Source organism: Cyprinus carpio, chromosome B2 (assembly GCF_018340385.1).
Source record: "Cyprinus carpio isolate SPL01 chromosome B2, ASM1834038v1, whole genome shotgun sequence".
Taxonomy (NCBI): Eukaryota; Metazoa; Chordata; class Actinopteri; order Cypriniformes; family Cyprinidae; genus Cyprinus; species Cyprinus carpio.
In genome coordinates, this window is record NC_056598.1 from 11595497 (window position 1) to 11616552 (window position 21056).

At 36.6% G+C, this 21056-nt stretch overlaps 1 protein-coding gene across 1 annotated transcript in view; it reads right to left on the bottom strand.

The window, feature by feature from the left end:
• ptprfb (protein tyrosine phosphatase receptor type Fb) overlaps positions 1–21056 on the bottom strand; it is a 185210-nt gene that overhangs the window by 103811 nt on the left and 60343 nt on the right. Inside the window, exon 2 of the mRNA XM_042718042.1 lies at positions 7924–8079. Coding sequence (XP_042573976.1) covers positions 7924–8020 — 97 coding nt within the window. The 5' untranslated portion in view covers positions 8021–8079. The remainder of the gene's footprint in view (positions 1–7923; positions 8080–21056) is intronic.

Below are 21056 nucleotides of genomic sequence, written 5' to 3' on the forward strand. Positions count from 1 at the left end.
CTACAAATATTTATGAACATATGTAAGTAATTATTAAAAATTAATTAATTTACTCATTAATTACTCACTGTCATGTCGTTTCAAACCCATAAGTCCTTTTTTCATCTTCAGAAAACAAATTAAGATACTTTTGATAAAATTCAAGAGCTTTTTGACCCTGCATAGACAGGAACAGGATTACCATGTTCAAGGTCCAGAAAGGTAGTAAGGACATTGATAAAATAGACCATGTGACATCAGTTCTGACGTAGAGTCTGGATGAACTTATCATAGTACTCTCGCGAATGCTCATCAAAGACTGACACAGAAGAGAGGAAATTGTTGAATTAAGTCATTGTTTTTATTTTCTTTGCACACAAAAAGTATTCTTGCAGCTTCATAAATTACTTGTAGCTTCATAAATTACGGTTGAACCACTGATGTCTATGCAGGGTCAGAAAGCTCTCGGATTTCATCAAAATGATCTTAACTTGTGTTCTGAAGATGAATGAAGGTCTTATGGGTTTGGAATGGCATGAGGGTAATTAATGACAGAATTTTAATTTTGGGTTGAACTATCCCTTTAACTCACCCTTATGCTGTTCCAAACCTGTATTATTTTTCTTCTTTCATGGAACAGAAATTAAGATTTTGACTTTTTTTTTTTTTTTTTTTTTTTGCAGAATGCCCAAGCTCTTCATTTCCATACAACCAACAAAGCAAAACTGGATGTTGACCACTGTAAAGATGGTCATATTGGTATTGGCTGATAAATGTGACTGATACAAAACAAAACACAAATAAGCAAATTAGGCCAATATAGTTACTCTAATTGATATATTTGAGCCAAATCATCAGGATGGGACAAAACAATATTTTTAGCCAAACTGTCAGGTCTGTACACCAAATTATTTCTAAGTTGGCCTTCCAATTACTAATCAATACACACACACAAACACACATTTGTTTCTGTGAATTGTGGGGACTTTCCATAGATTTCTATTACTTTTATACTAATCAAACAATACTTTCTATCCCCTAAGCAACCCTAAACCTACCCCTTACAGAAAACCCACTTGCATTGTTACACATTCAGATAAACATCCTTTACTATTTTTAATATTTTTTCCCTCATGGAAAAAAAAAGAAAGAAAAATGGATTTCAGGTTTTAAAATGGACATTTGGTCCCCACAATGTAACATAAACAAGTACACACACACACACAAAATACATTTTTCACATTATGTAAAAAGAGCAACTTGGACATTCTGCAAAACACATGCAAACAATGACAGAAAAGTAATTTTTGAGTGAACTATCCCTTTAAATTTTACCAATATTAATGTGTGCTTATAGCTTATAGTCAATCGCAAATATAGCCAGAAACAGCATCTAACCTGTAAACAGTCTGGCCAAGGTTACCCAAACAGGTAACCTAATATAAATGCTCTTCAAGTTTTGGGAAGCAGCCTCCCACAACAATGAGAGAAAAAAAAAAAATAATGCTTCAAAATACAAAATATTCTACTCCAGGCACCATGAACTGAACATGTGGTGCATATTTCTGCAAGAATGTTAGAACAGAGCTGTTTAGAAGAACAACTCACGAAATACAGAAGAGGATCAACACAAAATGCGGTTCATATTGCCAGCCTGCCCAATCCTGGAGGCCTGTGCAAGCCAAGTGTGTGCGTCATATTGTACAAGAACAAAGAACATTAGTCATTGACAATTATGGGGTCAGCACAAAGGGGACAGAAAAAAAAGGTTATGATGGGAGTCAGAGGAGGATGAGCAGAAGCCAGCTTTAATGCAGATGAGAAGCTGGGGACGTGAATTCCCCACAACAAAATGTCATAAGCTCTCAGACGTAAGTCTGTACTAATGTGATTAGCTGCTCATGTCTGTGATTACATAAAAACGCTTTATGGATATTAACAAGCCGAAGTGCCCCCACAACCCTCATCTCAGATGCTGTACAGAGGCTCTTGGAGAAGATTCTTGACAATGCAGCAACTTCACAGTGCAGCAACTGCTTGAAAATGTGCACTGTGCATCTTTAAAGATTTGTTGACATATACTGTAGACATAGTGTGCACACAGAGTACAGGAAAAATCATGTGAAGTGGAAGGACATACAGTAAGTTTAAAAAGTCTGAGACCACTAGTGAAAATAAGAAATGCACTGATATTACAAGCCTGTTCAACTGATATTAAATTCTGTACTATTTTGTCTAAATATATAAAAAAAAAATACATAAAAAATCAATTCACTCATTTTGTGAATTTAGGCATCACAAAATAACTAAAAAAGTTAAAAAATTTATATTTTGGAATCACAAAATGAATATCATAATGAATATTAAAATGTTGATAACTGGTTAAACATTACATTTAACAGAGTTATTTAATAAAAGTAATAATGAATTTTAAAAATTAACTTCAAGTGAGTCTAAGATGACTACTAAGGTCATTTAAATAAATAAATAAATAAATAAATAATTACAGTTTTCTAATAAACTTTTATTAGAAAGACATTTTATTCTTTTCTATTCCCGATCTCGATAGAATGTCTAATAAATGTAAATATAAATGTACAAACAAGTGAAATTAACATGCAAAATAAAATATCTAGATATATATAAAACAAAAAAAAATCTATCCAAGTATCCCAAATAAAGAAAGGAATATTACCAATAACTGTTATGATAACGATATTTTGTGCATCAAAAACGCTGTAATGTTAAAAATAAAACAAAATAAAATAAATTATTTATTTATTTTGTGGTTACACACTACATGATATCGAAATGCACCAGTGATCATGTGATGCATGCTGGTCCTGCAGGCTTTAATTTTGTCTTGACGATGAGGTCATTCTCACAGCAGCGATATTACAAGGTGTATGTGGCATGGGAGGATGACATACTCACACATGTATGATGGTTCAAATAGCTTTTATGGCTGCCCTTCAGTCAAGGACACTGGATGATCTTGTCATCAGATGACAGCACTGTATCCTGGCCACAGCTGAGAGTTTGGGGACCTGCCTTCGGCCCTGCGATCGACCGCCATAATTAAGCTATTAACTCTCTCACATCATTAACCTCCGCTCACCAGTTCTTTAATTCATTGATGTGATATTGCCATTCTGCCTTATGCAAACCTTCTGCTCTCTCCATTTCTCCTTTTTGCCGGCTCTCCGCTGGTGTCTGTCATTGAAGGATCACAACTGGGGACTAACAAAATTACCTCGCAAGTGCCACTCGATTGAGGATACGGTTACTTTTAATTAAAAAGAATCAATTTCTATTCCTGTCAATTTCACTCAGTGACCATATGGACACTTGAAATTACAATCCAATTTGCCGCCGACCACCCATTCGGCCCTACCCTGCCCGCCGGGAAAACAATAGCTTGCTTAATTGATTTATAGAGGTGGTTTTCTACATAGTGCTCCAAGATAAAATGTAAAGGGTCCTTATTTGCAAGTGTTTCACAATACCTAAGTGCTCCTCTAACAGTAGGCCTTATGTGTGGGCTGTTTGACAGGATATTATTTTGTACCGAATATAAAGAATAAGCTCGACTGGGTGAAAAATTAAAGCTTTCTCTTTGACTTTCAGATGGGATTTTAAGGCACCTTCAGTTTTTGCTTAAAGAACTGAATTATCACAAACCTTCTTGTCATTAGAGAGCAAGAAGCGATAGGACGGAAAAGGATCGATATATGGATAGATGGCTGCAAGCTGCCTCTCGCAACATATAGAGACAAATAGCATCAGAAAAATTCCACTGCAAATGGAAAAATAAAAAAATAAAAAAGTAATTTGACAAGTTCAGCTAAATCAGATAAATGCAACAAGCCCTTGAAGAAACCTTGTACTAGCACATTTTTAGCAGCATTCTTTAGAAATAGAAAGCTGTATCAAGGCCTGTAGGTCCAGTAAGACATTACACAACACTAAAAGTAGGCCTGTAGTTTCAAGTTGTGATAAACTACTAATTAAACATTTTTCAGTAGCGTGACCATAGGCTGTTTTAAAGGGCACCTATTATGGTGTTGATAATCATGTCTATTGTGCTGAAATCATGCGTTTTAAAGCCATATCAGTTTAAACTCTGGATATACAGTAGGGTTTTCTGAGTGCACGCACATCTGAGGCACGCACACAGAAAGCAGCAGTCACACGGCATGTGAGTACTGAACTAAGTTATCTTTCATGTCTTATTGCACTTAAACTGTCAAATAAACACAGGTTTATGTTAAAAACACTTCGAAAAACACAGTTGGTTATGTCCTTGAAGGTGGGAACAGCTGGGAAAGAAATCGCATGTTTATATTAGATCTGTGTATTAAGTGAGAGCAGTGTAATATACAGTAGCTATACTGCTATCTATGCTGATAATATGATCCAAAAAAAAAATAAAAAATTCACTCTCTGCTCTTGAATGAATAATTTCTGTAGCTTTAATAAGACAACTTTTCTTACTTGAATGCTGCTTTAGATAAACATAGCAGATTTTGTGTGGCTCACTCAGGGTGGGGTCTCTGTTAATACAGCAGTGTCCGTCAACAGTCGTGGGTGGGGCTTGTAAAATGTGATGTCACATTTTACAGATTCTGCAAATGGCTTATGATTTATGGGGATTTTTTTAAAAAAAAGGAGCAGTCAGATTTTTATCATTATAGGGTGGTTGTGTACACACACGGCCAACACACATTTATGCCCATGTAAAACATATAAAAGAGAATTTTGCCTAATAGGTGCCCTTTAAACAAAACAGCTTTTCAAGCAACAAGCTACTTTTTCGAACAAGCTGGAAGCTATTTTTCTTACACCTCAAAAAAAAATAAAAAAATAATATTGTTTCGTAACACTGTATTGCGTACATGTTTTTCCAGTCCAGATATTCAAGGTAATGCTCGAACATGCTTACCTACTTTGTTTATGCTCTCTCTCAAATGAAGCGTTGGGAGGTTCAATTCATTTTAGTGTATGGGTTTATTCAAGTGGTTCTTTTAAATGAACCAGTTCAAAAAAATGATACACAAGTCACTTCAGTCCCTATACTGATGCTTCTATAACAATTTAGGTCTTCTTTTTTGTACTGGTATAAAAATAATGATCCTTTTCATTGCATAAACTATACTGTTTTCAAAGGTCACAAGATAAACACTAGCTAGCAGATAGATAGATAGATAGATAGATAGATAGATAGATAGATAGATAGATGATAGATAGATAGATGATAGATAGATATATACTGTTTTCAGAGGTCACAAGATAAACAATGGATAGATGGATGGCTGGAATGGTGGATGGATGGATGGATAATAGATGGATAGATAGATTAGATAGATGATAGATAAAGATTTAGATGCAGATAGATAGATTAGATAAATCAAAATGTGACAAAATGTGGCTTATTTCTTGACAAAATTTTGCATCTCCAATCTTCTTAAAGACCAAAATGACTGGAATAGGCTGTCATGTAAACCCTAGACACAACGTCTGGAGGAAGCAGTTATGAAGAAGACTCCAATCAAGCAATTTGGGTGGCTTTAAATCACACAAATGAGACATAACCACCTAAACAAGGCTCGAGGAACAGCCCTCAGTCTCCTCGCAGGAGCTCCTGTGCAATCTGAGTAATTTTGACTTCTTTGAGCATTCAGAATAAGAAAGTGCCCTTAATTTTTCATCTGTCTGATTTAGGTAGGCTCTGTTACCATGGTGATCAACGTTCGCGACGCCCCACCCTGTAGTTCTGGCTCCACTGCCCTATAATTCAGAGCGTTGCAAAGCCAGTTCTTTCATGTTTAGCAACTCAACCCTCTCTGATTACAGACAACAACACAAAAAAGACCATTTGCGGTAGTCAACATTTAACCTCCCCTTTATTTTTAAAGTTTTATTTGTTTGAACATCTTTACAAAGTATTTATACCAAAGAAGTGTCACCGTAAAGCAGTATCACACTAGGATTTAGGTGTCTGAAACCTTAAGTATAGTCAAACCTTGAGCAAAGCTCCCGGAGACTCGTTCTCAAACCATCAACAGCACCGACAGCATGTGATGACACTAATGAGGGTGCTGTGTTAATGCTCTAGACATGAACATGCAGAACGCTGAACAAAAAACACAAAACTCATGATAGAAATAAGCAAAAAAGTGTAAAGTTTATTGACAGTGTGACAACGACTGTCTTTATTCTGGTTAGGCGTGAAGTCAACATGAAGCAGGCATGTAACCTGTTTTTCATTGGGATGCACTGGTATTAAAATTCAAACCAATCATTATTTGCATGTTATTGGCACTAAAAACTGATGAATACTCAATATTAAAGTTCTACACTCTTTTAGTCTAAATAAATAAAAAATAAGACACTAAAATCAATCATTTTAATGGTTTGTTTAAATTTTTAGTGAATTTAGGCATCAAAACATGACAATGTACAGTATGAAAAATAGAGCTGCATTTTCAGATAGACTTAAGACTACATTTATCAGCGTTTCAGACGAATGTTAGATGATAGCAAAGGTAATCTGCATATAAAAACAGGACACATGAGCAAATATCTAATGTCATATTTGATATACCATGCATCTCTGAATTACACAGTAAACAGGAAAATCAAGGCTGTAAAAACAAATATGTTAAGACGTGGTCCCATTAGAAAAATGTCAGCAAAAATACTGGTGTAAAATTTCAACAAAATTAAATCTAATGTGAAATTCAGATGGGGTTCAAAAATCAAAATTCAGAGCGTGTACAATCATATTACATTTTGCCCACAGAATTTCCTTGCACATAAGTACATGTAAAGATAAACTGCATCTATCTGGAAGTTTATATTATATTTTGAGAAATGATTACGAAGACAAATTTTTTGGCATAAACTGAAAATGTCTTAATTACATTCAAGTCAATTTTGGTTACATGTTCAATTCATGTTTCAAGCTTGTGTTCTGCTAGTGGATTGTGTCGCCATCCCAAAGAAGCACAAAGTCACTTTAACTGACCTTTACCTTGAAAAAAAAAATGCTATTTGTGTACAGCATTAGACTAATAGCACTTCAGAACACTTACTGTACATACAGTTGCACTTTTTTTATTTAATTGCATCTATTGTCTTCTTTTGTCAGTCGCTTTGGATAAAAGCCTCTGCTAAATATAAAATTAAGAATTTCTCATCAAATGTTTCATTTGAATAAAAGAAAGACTGATTTGATGGCATGTTTCAGATTCGAAACACTTCTTTACATTTTTTGAAATACAGTCAGAGTTACTTTGCATCAGAGATCGTTTTGAAAAAGCCTTCATCGAGAAAGCAGAGGCAGGTTTTTCAATCACAAAAGCTTTGCGACTTTAAAAGTGTCAACAGAAGTCAAGAGAAGAAGCTTCAAGGTTACCCTTATGCTAGCGCCGCCTCTGAACGGCTGAAAGATTTAAAGGTTAAATGAAGCAAGCGAAAAAGAAAGACGGCGAGCAAGCCGATGCGAGAGAGAGAGAGGCCTAATGGAATTACAACAGCCTTGTGACAGCGGTGCAGACGGGTCACATGGCGAATTAAATGGCTCTCTGACCCATGCCAGAACAGAGCCTTGACCCCCGCTCGACCCGTGGCACCCACAACATTGCCATGTCACTCACGCCACATCTCAGCGATCCACACGCTCATTCACAAGGACAATAAAGCAGTGTGGCCCACGAGAACTGCGTTCTGATCAACAGAAATGCATCACTCATCTAAAAGCCAGTGAAAGTTCAGGTGAACAGTTTGTTTGAATTTCGGGTTCATATGGTGCCACGCGAGTATAGCATTAGAGTGTTCGCTCATGCCTGCAAACAATTCCACAAAGCAATGCACTTCCAATTTCACAAGGTACAGGAAAAGGCATGGGAAAAAATGACTAGTCAGCTGAAGTGTTGTACTTACTGTCTGCCTGAGAGGAGAATTGCACGCAGCTCAGCAGTAGCAGAAGAGGAAGCCCAACGGGCAGGAGGGGCACGGACATGCAAATATTAGGCACCATGTTCCAGGTTGGCACTGCTCCCCCTTGGTCCCCGCTCTCACTCAATCATAGACTAAAACCTGAGGAACACAGAGACAAACACGTGTTAGCATTTGATTCAAGGTAGGACAAACAGGCATGCACACTATTGAGTGCAGGCGTGATGAATTGAGTGGTCTGTCTAGGGGCAACAGGGTTAATGAGGTAAGCAAATGCTCTTTTATCAAAGTAAACTAAACCCATAATCTGCTGCCGGTTAGCTAAATATCAAAAGGACAAGAGAGAATTGGGAATTCCCAATAACCGTCCACCATTAAGGTTGTAAAGTGGCTCTGTACAGATGGCTCCAGATCTCCTGAAGTGCAGAGGTAATACAGTATAGCCCCACACACACACACACAGTTCCCTAAGGATGAATGCTGCTTTAAATCAGCACTCACAATATCCGAGGTCTATGAAACTGCCAGACTATAGGGGAAGTTATGTTGAAACTGCAGCTTGTCAAGTTGAGCTGCTCAAATTTAAAACAATTAAACTTGTCACGCTAACGTCTTTCTAGAGGTTATTGACAAAAAGTTGCAAAATGCATTGAAGTACAATGTGTTGTGTAAAATCATATACAGTAAATGTCAAATTAAATGTTTAAAATATATTTTAAATCTTTTTTTTTTTTATCTTGTCATGTTTTAAAGCAGTACACTCATTTTGATATGTTGACTAACATACTAAAGCATGTCAAGTATGATTAAAATTTTAAGTGTAGTGTGTTATTCTGTATAACATGTAAAGTTAATATATTATAAAATGTAGGTGTAATTCCAAAGGTGTAATTCCAAAAATATTTAAACACATCATATACAGGTTTCAATAGAAATGCCATTTAAATATTTTTTAGTTTACCATAAATGCTTGTCAGAACATTCCGCAGAATTCCATATTTCAAAGACAACAGAGGGAATTATCAAATGACATATAACCATATAAATTGGACAAAAACACTCTAAAGTTAAGCTAATTGGAGTTATTACATATTTAAACTATAATTCATTTTAATTTAACTGCAATTAACTTGCAATTAAGTGTACAAAAACATTACATCTGCCACTTTGACATCAATGCGTTCACTTGTCTGATTTTATCAGTTTAATAATTTCCACAGTTTGAGTGGTCGGTGAATTTAACAAGCAGGAATGTGAAAAGAACCACAACAAAGGCTCAAGTCTCTCGCTAGGTGAGAAGTACTCAATTCACCTGAGGAGGTGTTGACTAGCCAATTATTAACACACTGATTTCGGATGCATGTTGGATGCGTGCTGATATGCTTGGCTGCCGTGTTTGTGAGAGAGTGCCAAAAGAAACAATGAACAGATCCTAACAGGGAGGTGTTTAAAGACTGTTTATTTTTTCATCCAAAAGGCTTTTTGTTAATCTTTCTTGACAAAAGGTTCTTTGTGTTCAAAAATAACAAGAGACGACGTATATGTTGAGTCATAGCTCAGTTTTACCAAAACACCTGGAGGCTGCAGCAATCATTCTAGTAAGAAGCCTTCACTACCTTTGGAGGCATATCAAAAAAGAGCACTTGATTAGGTCACCAATGGAGAGAGAGAGGGAAAATCGAGACTTCGACTGCGCTTCGAGCATGACCTACATTTGGAAAACACTGGTAGGATTAGCCAACTGATCCACTTTTTAGTCAAAAACCAATAATTTAAAACCTGCCTGCCAATCAACAAGCTCTTACACCACGCCTAAATTGTTTGTTCGGGCTGGGGTTATGGAGAGAACGAGTAAATAAACTGATAACAGCACAATAGCGGTGCGAACATATACATCATGTGAGATTTACCCAAGGAGAAGTAATATTGCGCAATAAACCCAGATCAAACAACCATCAATCTCACAACGCTGTTGAAAAGTCACTGTTTCATTTTAGAAAACTAGGCTATACTAGCGTCCATTACTCAAATGCATTGTGCTTTTAGCATGAATCCAGTGGATTATTAAGGATTATGATCTGAATAAGGATCATCATTGAACAAATGCCACTTGCAGTTATTCGTGTGCATCTCGTATCACGTGAGATCACATAATTACTTTTTTTTTTTTGTAGAAATACTATGTTGATGCTTATACTTACAGATAGCTTTATCAAAAATGTGAATTAAGCAGAAGTAGCAGGAGGCAAAAGAACAAAAAGTTACACAACTGCAAGGATGCTTGTGTCTATGAGTCATATTTCACCCCAGAAGCAGAAGAAAAAGATAAAAATATATATTTTTTCTTTTTAATATTTAATAAAGCAATATATATATATATATATATATATACATACATACACACACACACACACACACACACACATATATATATATATATATATATATATATATATATATTCATTATGGAATTGGAACAATTGGATTTATTTAATAAAAATCTGCATAATATACACTTCCTATTTTAATATTTTTACAATTCAGGTCTTAAATTTTTATTTATTTATTTATTTTTTAATCAAATTAATGCCTCTTTTCTGAACAGAAGTAATAAAAAAATAATGTTTTTTTTTTTCAGTCTTTTACTGACCTTTAACTGGTACATAATACAAACTCAGTCATTACAGATCAATATGTGACTAGAAATTTTGCATTGTGATATGCTAATATGTCGTCGATCTGTAACTAAGCAAAGGTTCATTACTCCCGCCTCTGCAGAGTCTCATCAGTGTGAACGACCCAGGAATCTCATCTTAGGTCCACTGTGTTCCTACCATCAAGGATAAATAAACACTTCTCTCCTTGTCACTCTTTAGGCACATCTCCTTCCAACCACTCCGACGCCAGTGATTGCTTTTCCCTTAATGGCCCATCCAGAGATAAAGACAACAGGAGATCTATGGCAGGGCCTTGTGTAGACAACCTTATTGACGTCTTTAGGGAAGATAAAGCTGGTTCCTTACAACAAGACCCATGTTGAAGAAAATTGTCCGACACCATAAACAGCACAGGCCACAGCTCCTGGTTTAGCCTAGTCTATGATTTCGACTACAGCACTGATGTTCAAGTTTAATCTTTCATACTTTGACAAGTTTATAAAACATATGACCCAAGAGAAAGTCTTAGATAACTTTGAGAGCAAACAGGAGACGGTAAATCAGATGAAATCAAATAGAAGTGGAAGGTAAGCAAATTACTTGGTGCTACACTTGATGTGGGAGACGGTTTCTCTTGACATAGAGGTCTGCACTGCAAAATAACAACAACAACATGCTCGAGTTCAGCTTATAACAACCCTTTGTGCTCATAAGCTTACTGATAAACAACTCTTTTCATTGATAAAGTGGCAACATCTAGCAAATGTAAATGAGCAAATAATTTCCAAAACAATGCAAAACAAATTAGCATTTTTTGAGTGAAATGTTTTCCTTAAACATACCACAACAATACCAGGATAGGATAGTTGCCATTTTGAAAAATTATAGTTCATTTTAGTAGTTTAAATTTACATTTTTTAGACAAAACAGTTCAGAATACTATCAGTCGTAAGCATATTGGCTACAGTTTTCACTGGCGTATCGTGCTTGGCATTTAAACTCTTTCAATGCATGTATACATCTCCATGAAAAGTTCTTTGTTTACATTAAAGTATTACATTAAGCCCTAAGTACAGTGGAATGTAATATGACTCATATGAGAAATGTATAGGCCTGGAGTATTGACATACACACAGTACACGTGAGACATAAACAGAAGAACCATCTTTAAGGTCTCTTTAGTGAGTGGATGACCAAACGTTCCCTCAGTCCTTTCCATCATGATGCGAGCCTGCAATCACATTTGACTCTTAGATAGATGGCATCAGATGTGCTGACAGCTCAGTCATTTATTCAGTATAAATGCCAATGAAAAGAAGCAAAAGCTCTCTGAATAAGACATAACCAGGAGATTTACTGTCATATTTTGAAGATTACCAAAAGACTTCTCATTCCTTCCTGCAGCCACAAATCAATCGCAGAGTAATTCAACAGAAATGAGATTGTGTACTACACACACAGTAAAACAAACACCGAAGAAACGCTTGATGTGGAATTCACTGTTGAGTTATTATTGATGTCACAGCATGAAACAGAGGTGCAAATGTATTGTGCAAAGAGGTTTTGTGAACAAAAAAATTATTTATCTAATGACAATGACAAATATGACCCAAGATACATGACTTCACACAGTGGGGCTTGAATAGATGTGACTGGATAAGAATGTTTTAAGCAAAAGCTACATGAAATTGGACTCTGAAGTTGGACTATGGGTTATTAGATGAATTATCTAAAGGTTCTGGCCAGCACTTAAACCTCCAATTTCTTCTTTACCTAAAAACAAACAAACATACAATCACAAAAATACACCAAGAGTTGAGCACAAAACGAGTTCAAACAAAGTCGACCACTACGTATACAACAAAGAAACACAATGCCTCTGAATCCCCCACAGCTTGCTAAGTTTACCCTCAGCATCGGCACCGGTGCTCAATCCACACAAACAAACAGAAGGCTTGTCAACAGAGACCTCTGACACCTGAATCAATACTGCCGGAGACTGAATAAGCACATCTTGACAATGAAACACTTCATTAGAACAAAATGCCTCTTAAACATGGAATCTGACATTTTTTAAGTAGTTTTCATGTGAATACTAGTGTTGGGCTATATGCTCTATAAGGAGCTTTTCCATTACAGATTTTCGCAAAATTTTGGCAATATTTTATAGGCTAAATGTCGATAAAAAAGTATTTCGAAATGACAGTGTTTCCATTAACCAATGTTATGTGACTAAAACCTAATTTTTCTCTCTCGCGATAAGTCATGGCAATGGATTTTGTTGGGATTTTGGCTACACTAGCCATTATATGTAATCGAAGGAGGCGTATGCATATACCTTGACAGAATTTACTTACTTAGTTTCATAGCCGGAGAGTGAACCAATTTCAGGGTAAGGTTAAAAAAGCCAAATGTTAGTGTAATCTATTAACTAAATATATAAAATATTTTTAATATGACTGAATTTGTATTTAACGTGATAACATTTTTTAACAGAAACATTGTAAGTTACTAATTATAATGCTTATATTTCCTCAGTTATCCGAACAGCAGTTACAGAAAATGAGCAAAGAACATTTACATTAACAAAATCATAATCAGCAAAGCTGTCTGCATTGTATGATGAAAAAACTCTTATACTTACATCACACGTGCATCTGCACTTTGTTGTTTATGGTGAGAGAATTCGCAAAAGAGCAGAATTCAGTCAACAATAAAACTTTAGTGCTTCGGCGATGATTTATCTGAATTCTTCAGATTGGACAATGCATTCATAAACTCAACTGCATGATGTGCGATTGGTTATAACGCGCAAAATGCGGAAAAAGAAATATGATTGAACAAACAAGCCACAGGCATTATCTCTGACAATCGTCGATACACTAAACGTCTATTGGCACAACCCTAGTGAATACTCACCACAATTTGTCAAAAACATATCTGGACACATACTATAACCTTAAATCAAGAGAAAGTAGAAAGAAATAATAGTTTGCTTTAAAAAAAAAATAAGCTTCTTTTCAGGACCATTGGATATCATATATATTTTTATTGTGACATTCTTTTTTTCTAAATGTGACTCACAAAATGTCTGTAATTGGCCAAAAGTTCAAGATGCCTGTTCACTGAATTACATTCTTTGAGCAAAACTCATTGAATAATTGTTGGAGATTAAAAACAGTCCTTTAAGAAGGAACGTTTCCTCTAGAAAGATATATTTCACTTATGAAAAATCATCAACACCACGTCCTAAATCACTGTAGAAAGCACAGCATGAGAGCAAGAGCTGCAAAGTCGAACAGCTATCTGAAAACTAAGACCTAATCAATCTTCAGACAAGTGACTCTAAAGAAAGTAGCAGAGAATGGCATAAAGCCTGATGTTAGCAACTACAAATGCAAGTGGCTTTCTTCAAGTCTTCAGTCCAGCCCTGAAACACAATCCTTTGTAGAAACTCAGGTGGGGCAAGAATATGGTTCACAATACTGGTTTTCTGGTCATGGTTTGCGGAAAAAAGCTCTTGCTAATGTGCGAACGTTCTCCTTGACTGGAAGCAATGCAAGACTCATTGTTTTCTGAGGGTGTAAGTCCTTTGCTGTGTTAAGTCAAAGATGGGATTAACCGTAGGAGGCCTGTTAGCATACACTGCACCAATTTTTAGTAGGGGAACATTCTAAAGGATGAAAACAGGAGGATCGCCATGGGAAAACGGGTTAACCTGGGAGTCATTATTTCCTCTAATTATGCATTAAATAAGGCAAATGAGATTTCACAGGTACAACTCATCCATTTACACTGCTGGATATGAAGATCAGGAAGTGGAGGAACACCTTATCAGGTTTTAGGTTGACTCAAGGACTCGCAAATAAGCAAATCTCATAATCAAACCGCCATTCATTCTGCAAACTACGCTAAACTTCTGCTTCCTGCCGAGCAAGTCCTACAGGTGTGGGCAAGCTGCGGACGCATCTCACTGTGGGGTCCGCTGCCTTTCTCTCTTTCCGTTTCTCAGCTCAACAACAGACAGCTGTGGCAGATGGAGCCATATCCCCATCGGTCTCGTGAGGCTCCGGATTTAAAATGTAAAAGAGCAAGCAGCGATTGGGAGGAGGAAGAGGCGATGTCACAGGGCAGCAGACGTCAGGGGTGGCTGCCATGAGAGCACAAGGCTAATTCAAGCACTAACAGACTTCCCGTCCAAGACAAACCAACAAACCTCAGACCGGCGAGGTGGCAAGTGGCTGCTTCTTGAACGCCTGTAACCAGGGGACAGAATTTAAATGAGGCCCGGCTTCCAAGATGTTGGCAGATCAGACTCGATATGGGTTATTAGCTGCCTTTGTGAAGAGAAACTAACATGGAGGCAAGCTGGGCAGCTCCATTAACATTCAGGGGTGAATCATACAAACCTGTAGTGTTGCTTCCCACCGGTGAGAGTGACAGGTAAGGGAATGTGTTCTGTTCCCTTATTTCATGCAGATGAAGTCATTAGTTTCTTTCGCTCCAACTTGGCGATGGTTGTAACTAACCGGGCAGTGCACAGCGAAGCTGAGTGGAAGAAGAGAGGGATTAGCCTGATAGTTGCTTTTCACCGAAACTCTCCATAGCATAAAGGGTTTCTCTGACAGCTTGTGACTCACTTTGACCGCGACAGGCAAATTACCCAGGGTTTCACTTAAAAGAAACGAGATCAAAAGAGCCACCATGGCCTCCGTCTCCAAAGCAGAGTCAATGTGCTTTTCTCCAATATGGGTTTATACTGCCACACTGTTTCCCTCCCCATCAGTGCTATATAAGAATTGAAGGACCACATTAAGACAAAAGGTGAAACCTCTCACTTAAATTATAATAACAGCTACCAAAAAAAAAAAAAAAAAAAAAACACCTGGCAATTGAATTTGAGCTGATGTACTCCAAAAAAGTCAGATGTGATTGAGGAACAACAGTACAGGACAAGATCCATCAATATACCACTAAAATGTGCACTTGGTTGACAAGAAAAGCCACTGAACCACAAACACACCTGCTAATAACTTTGAGGTGCACATCATGTCCATTAGGGATGGGACACAAAGGTTGACTACTGATAACCCTTATCCTAGATTAGTTTTTTGAGCGCACTGGCCCTGCTCCTCAAGTTAAAAAACATTACTTCTTAAATCCATGTCTTAAGACTCTACCCTGCAGAGTTTAGCTCCAATCCTAATTAAACACACCTAAATCAGGTAATCAGGATATTCAGGCCATATTAGAAGGTTTCAGGCAAATGTGTTTGGGCAGGTTGGAGAAAACTTCAGCAGGACATTGGTTCTCCATGAGCAGGTTTGGACACCCCTGGTCTAGCTGGTTTTCAAAATATTAATGCGGAAATTCTTTCCACTCGGGGTCCCATAAACCCAGATATTCCAGAGTAATTACACCGGACAGATAGAATGTTAAAATATATAGTTTTTTTTTTGTTTTTGTTTTTTATGCCGTGCTCTCGGAGGGCCAAGAGGCAGCCTTACAATACCTCACCATTTATTGCTTTATTAATATTATTATTACTAATATTGTTGTTAGTGTCGTTATTATTACTACTACTACCATTATTATTATTATTATTACTATTTGTCCTCTTCTTGATCCTCCAAACTCCCCCTTGTTCCTGATGAATGTGTTTATTGTTAATATTGTTATTATTGCTACTATTACTATTTACAAATTAATACTATTTTTATGACACATCTTTATATATATATAATATTAATTACTAATTTTTATGTTGTTTTGATTTTATTATTATTATTGCTACTACTATTACTACTATTATTACCTATCAACCTCCTCATCCTCCATCCTCCAATTTTTCATTAATGCTATTATTACCATCATCATTATCATCCTTATAACACACACAATCACTCACTTACTCACACAAATCATGTTGGCTGTTTTGTATTTGATTTGTCACCTGTAAATAGTATATCTGTTTGCATAATATTCTATATATATATATATATATATATATATTATAATATATATATATATATATGATATATATATATATATATATATGTGTAATATATCCTATATATATATATATTATATATATATATATATTATATATATATATATGTAATATATCTATATATGTATATATATATATTACATATATAGATATAGATATATAGTTTTTAATCAGTAAGTACCTCAAAGATTCTGCTTAATATTTCACCTTGAAGACCTCAGTGTTGTCGGTAAAGGGGTGACCGTCTGTTTAGTTGACAGCCGACAACATCCTCTCTATTTTCAGTTTGAGATGCTGTGAATCTTGAGGGTAAAGACTATTTCACATCTCTGCCATTACCTGGCAAAAATAGAAATCCTTCCATCTGCTTGGCTGAGACATGGCGGCACTGTAATGTGTCGCATGAAATAGATGGTCCGGAACCTGACATAAAATCCATCTTGTTTAGGTCATCCATCTACTGCTTCGCTATCTATCTCCTGCCTCTTCCACACTGTCTAGACCTTCTTTTCCCACTCGGTGATCTTTGATTTTCACCCTTCTGCACTCACTGCTACATACACCCACCCCTTATCCCCCGCTGTGGCTGCAGGGTGGATGTACCTGCAGTAAAAACAGTTCTCAGACTATCAATTACCTCTTCAACAGACGCACAATGTTGGCTCCTGTCTCAAACAGGTTCTGCAGCTCTGCCAACAGAACATGCACAGACTCATGTTGAAGCAAACACAGTTAATGAGAAACACCCACATTTACTTATGAACACCAGGTTGTTTGCATCACTGCACTGTGTATATGTACATATACTGCATGTTAAAAAAATAGTCAAGGTAGGTCACTCCATTGTAAAATAATGGAGTAAAATAAATGAACAAGAATGTAGATATGTGAGCTGAAGCAAATAAATGTGTCACCGGACACCCTCTGTTTGGGACTGTTCATTGGACCTAACAAGAGAGTTGCATCAAGAGGGACCAAGAAAGTAAAAAAAAAAAGGCCAGTTCCTGTCAGGTCAGAAAATGGCCGAGATGTCTTTGTGTCACACAGGGATTTTATCTCTCAGAGACAGGGGTTTGTCCACATCCCAACTATGGTGTTCACATGGTTTAGTGTCAAAATGTCAATGTTCATTAGGATCTGATTATTCAGTTGTGTTTGAAGACGGCACATGTCAGTAAGTGACAGAATCCCACCCATCAACATAAAAGACATCTTGTCTAATCATTATTCAGTCCAAAATGGAATAAAGCATTTTAAAAAAGGAACACAAATGCAGAAGTCAGAAACAAATGTAAATATGATACCCAAAGATATCAAACTATAAAACAAAAGCAATACAAATGCTACAAGTCTGCTTTTTCATACTGTAGGTAAATGGGTCAACAGCATGACACTCATTTCTGTTTGGACCTATTTCCACACAATGATTTGAATATGCCTCTTCTATGATAGGTTTTTTTTTTTTTTTTTTTTTTTTTTAATATCTGAATTATATTTCATTTTGATATTTTAGGGGACATAAAGTAAAAACAAAAAATTGGTCCTACTATTAAAATAAAGAAAAAATACCCATCATTACCCAGGTTTCCATCCAAATTTGCAAATTTAACTTCTGCAGAAAATTGGAATATCTCACAAAACATTTGCGAACAAGCACCGTTTCCATCCAACAAGTCAAAGAGGACAAAATCGTCACTTCCTTATAAACTGGCACTATACATCACTAAGAAAAGTAGGAGAAGCTACTGAATATAATAATTTTCATATATAATAAATTACTTGCACCTCAGAACGAGCAGATGAAACACCATGAATGCGGTTACAGCTATTTCAGAGGTAGATGAACTCAGTCGTTTAACAGTTCTGGGAGGTAATTATACAAAAATAGTTTGATGTCAGACTTTGCTCGTGCATTTCTGAATGACCATAACAACATTTTAGATGCTGTGGAATGAGATCGGTCTGCTGGTTAGTCAGGATTTACCGTCACATGACTTTTTTTATGCACTTAGAGGAATTTATTCGCAAAATGCATTTCCATCTCTCATTATTAGCATTAACCCTTTTTCACACTAGTCAAAAACCACCTCAAGCGAGTGTAAAAACTTTTTTGCGAATTAAGGCATTTTTATTCAAAATTCAGCATTTCCATCACTCGATTCTGATGTGATACTTCAAAATGCGCATAAAAGCAGGGTGTTGGAAACCCAGCTATTGACTCAAACAGACCTTAAGAAAAAAAAACTAACGGTCAGCAAATGTCAGCTGGAAAACAATGTCAAAGTTTAGGATGACCTCTAAAGCCCAGATAGATCTCTAAAACACTTATTTAAGCATATTATTCTGCTTTCAATGACAAGTCTAGCTGCCCAGGTCTCGAGATTTAGATGTTTGCTTTCTTTTCATATTATAGTTGTGTTCCTAGCAATCCCCATCTACTCACTAACAGTTTGCCAGGAAAACCAGCTAAATCAGTTTTATTTACTAGGACAGGGGCATCTCCATTAGCGGTAAGATTTACATGGAAACAAACTAAGGATTAGCAATCCCATTAGCAATCCGAGTCCGTCCACTGGTTTTTGAGTGTGGGGTGTTTTAGCTAAGATAAGATTGAAGGAGGGCGCTGAGCTGAAAACACAACAATACCGTTCATCATGAATTGCATTGTGGGAGAATCCAGTTATTAATCCTCTCCAGTACATTCATCCAATGCACGCCATCTGTCGAGTATGGCACCTTTGCACAAAACGCTCTCCTAAATTATGAAACAATGTCGCGTTCCTAGGGGCGTAAAGTGTTTGTTAAGGTAAATGTTGTGAGGTTTTTGTTGTCAGATGTCATTGCCTCAAGATATAATTCATACCCAGAGATACCAAAAACGGAAAATAAAGACACCATGGTAACGAAATGAATTCATTCTCATTCGCATATCCAAAACAAGTCATCACATTCCGGGGATCTTGCTGTGCAAAGCATTCTAGGGAAAGGAGGAGGATGACTAAAGCAGGGCAAAGAGCCACTCATCATGAAAACTAATGCTGTTGATACCTAATGACATTGCTGTTGCACGGCGGGGTTGGGGGTGAATTCAATTGTCTAGCAAAGAAATGAAATGTTTTCTCGTTCACAAACAAAGCGTCATATACCCTAAAGGTAATATGAAGCAAATGAACAAACGGCTCTGACACACTATTAGTTGTGGCTCCAAGGTGTGTGCGCTTTGGCCAGTATTGTCTACACCTGTAATAATGGTGTTGGGTTTGAAAAAGCTTCAGAAAATTTTGTTCAGCAAACCTCCTAAAGGCTTTGCCTAATACAGAGACAAGACTCCTCGCATCATTTTTTGTGACAGCTGTGATTTTTCACAACAGAGATCAAATAAAATCTATGAAAATTATAGCAAGTGTTAGATTTATAACAATTTCTATTAATAACACCCCTGCCAAAAGTTAAGGGACATGAAATCCTACATATTTACATACAATCTATTTCTGTTGAGCGTTTGCCTCTGCCATGATGTAACTGCACAGTTTTAACATTTGAATTTTAACATGCAGAGTTCAGAGGTCCACTCAAACCACTTATTAAAGTCTATCACCGGAATATCACCGATGGACCACTCACTGACTGTTATAACAAGCATTTAGACTCCGCCAAATGGAGGTGTTTCAATCAGCACGTCCATAACAAGATGAATTAGGAGCAAAATGAGTTCCTGTGTACGCAGGGTAATGTCCTCTTTAATAAAGAGGATTTGTGCGGTTATTTCAGATCCATCTCTCATAATATTAAATGTGTCATAAAATTTAATTTGTACTCTTAAAAGGGGATTTGACTTTTCCTGTTTGGATGAATATTAACAGGCGTAAAATACGGATATTTGAGTGGTGAGCACTTGGAGTTAGAGACGCATGTTCGTGAATGCTAATTACTGGAAGGCTCTCAAAGAGAAATTATTTGAACAATAGAGGTAATCACACCCTATTCAACAAAGTGCCGTTGACAAAAAGAGGATCTTTACTCTAAACAAAAGACACCATCTTTGAACAAAGCATTCTTTAAAAGATTGATACCAAATTGTGTTGCTCTTCATTTAAGAGTGTGTGGCTAATCAGTAAACTATGAGGTCAGTGTTACTACAGCTGTGATGTTTCTCAGTCCAAATGTAGCCTTTAGATCTCACATGCACCTTTCCGGCCCTGTCTAAGCACATCACTGGAGCAAAACTGCACCACCTCATGGTGGCTGCCAGGGACAGTAACCAATAAGGTACCAATGTACCAATAAAAGGAGAAAATATTTTTTGTGGGCCAGTGAAAATGTTGGCAGGTCAAATAACAGTAGATCTAAACTACTGGCTCGACCAGGCAAGCAGAAAATATCTTTATTGCCAAACCCTATTTGAAGACATTTCCCAGAGATTCCCTCTATATCCCAGAGATTCACTGAAT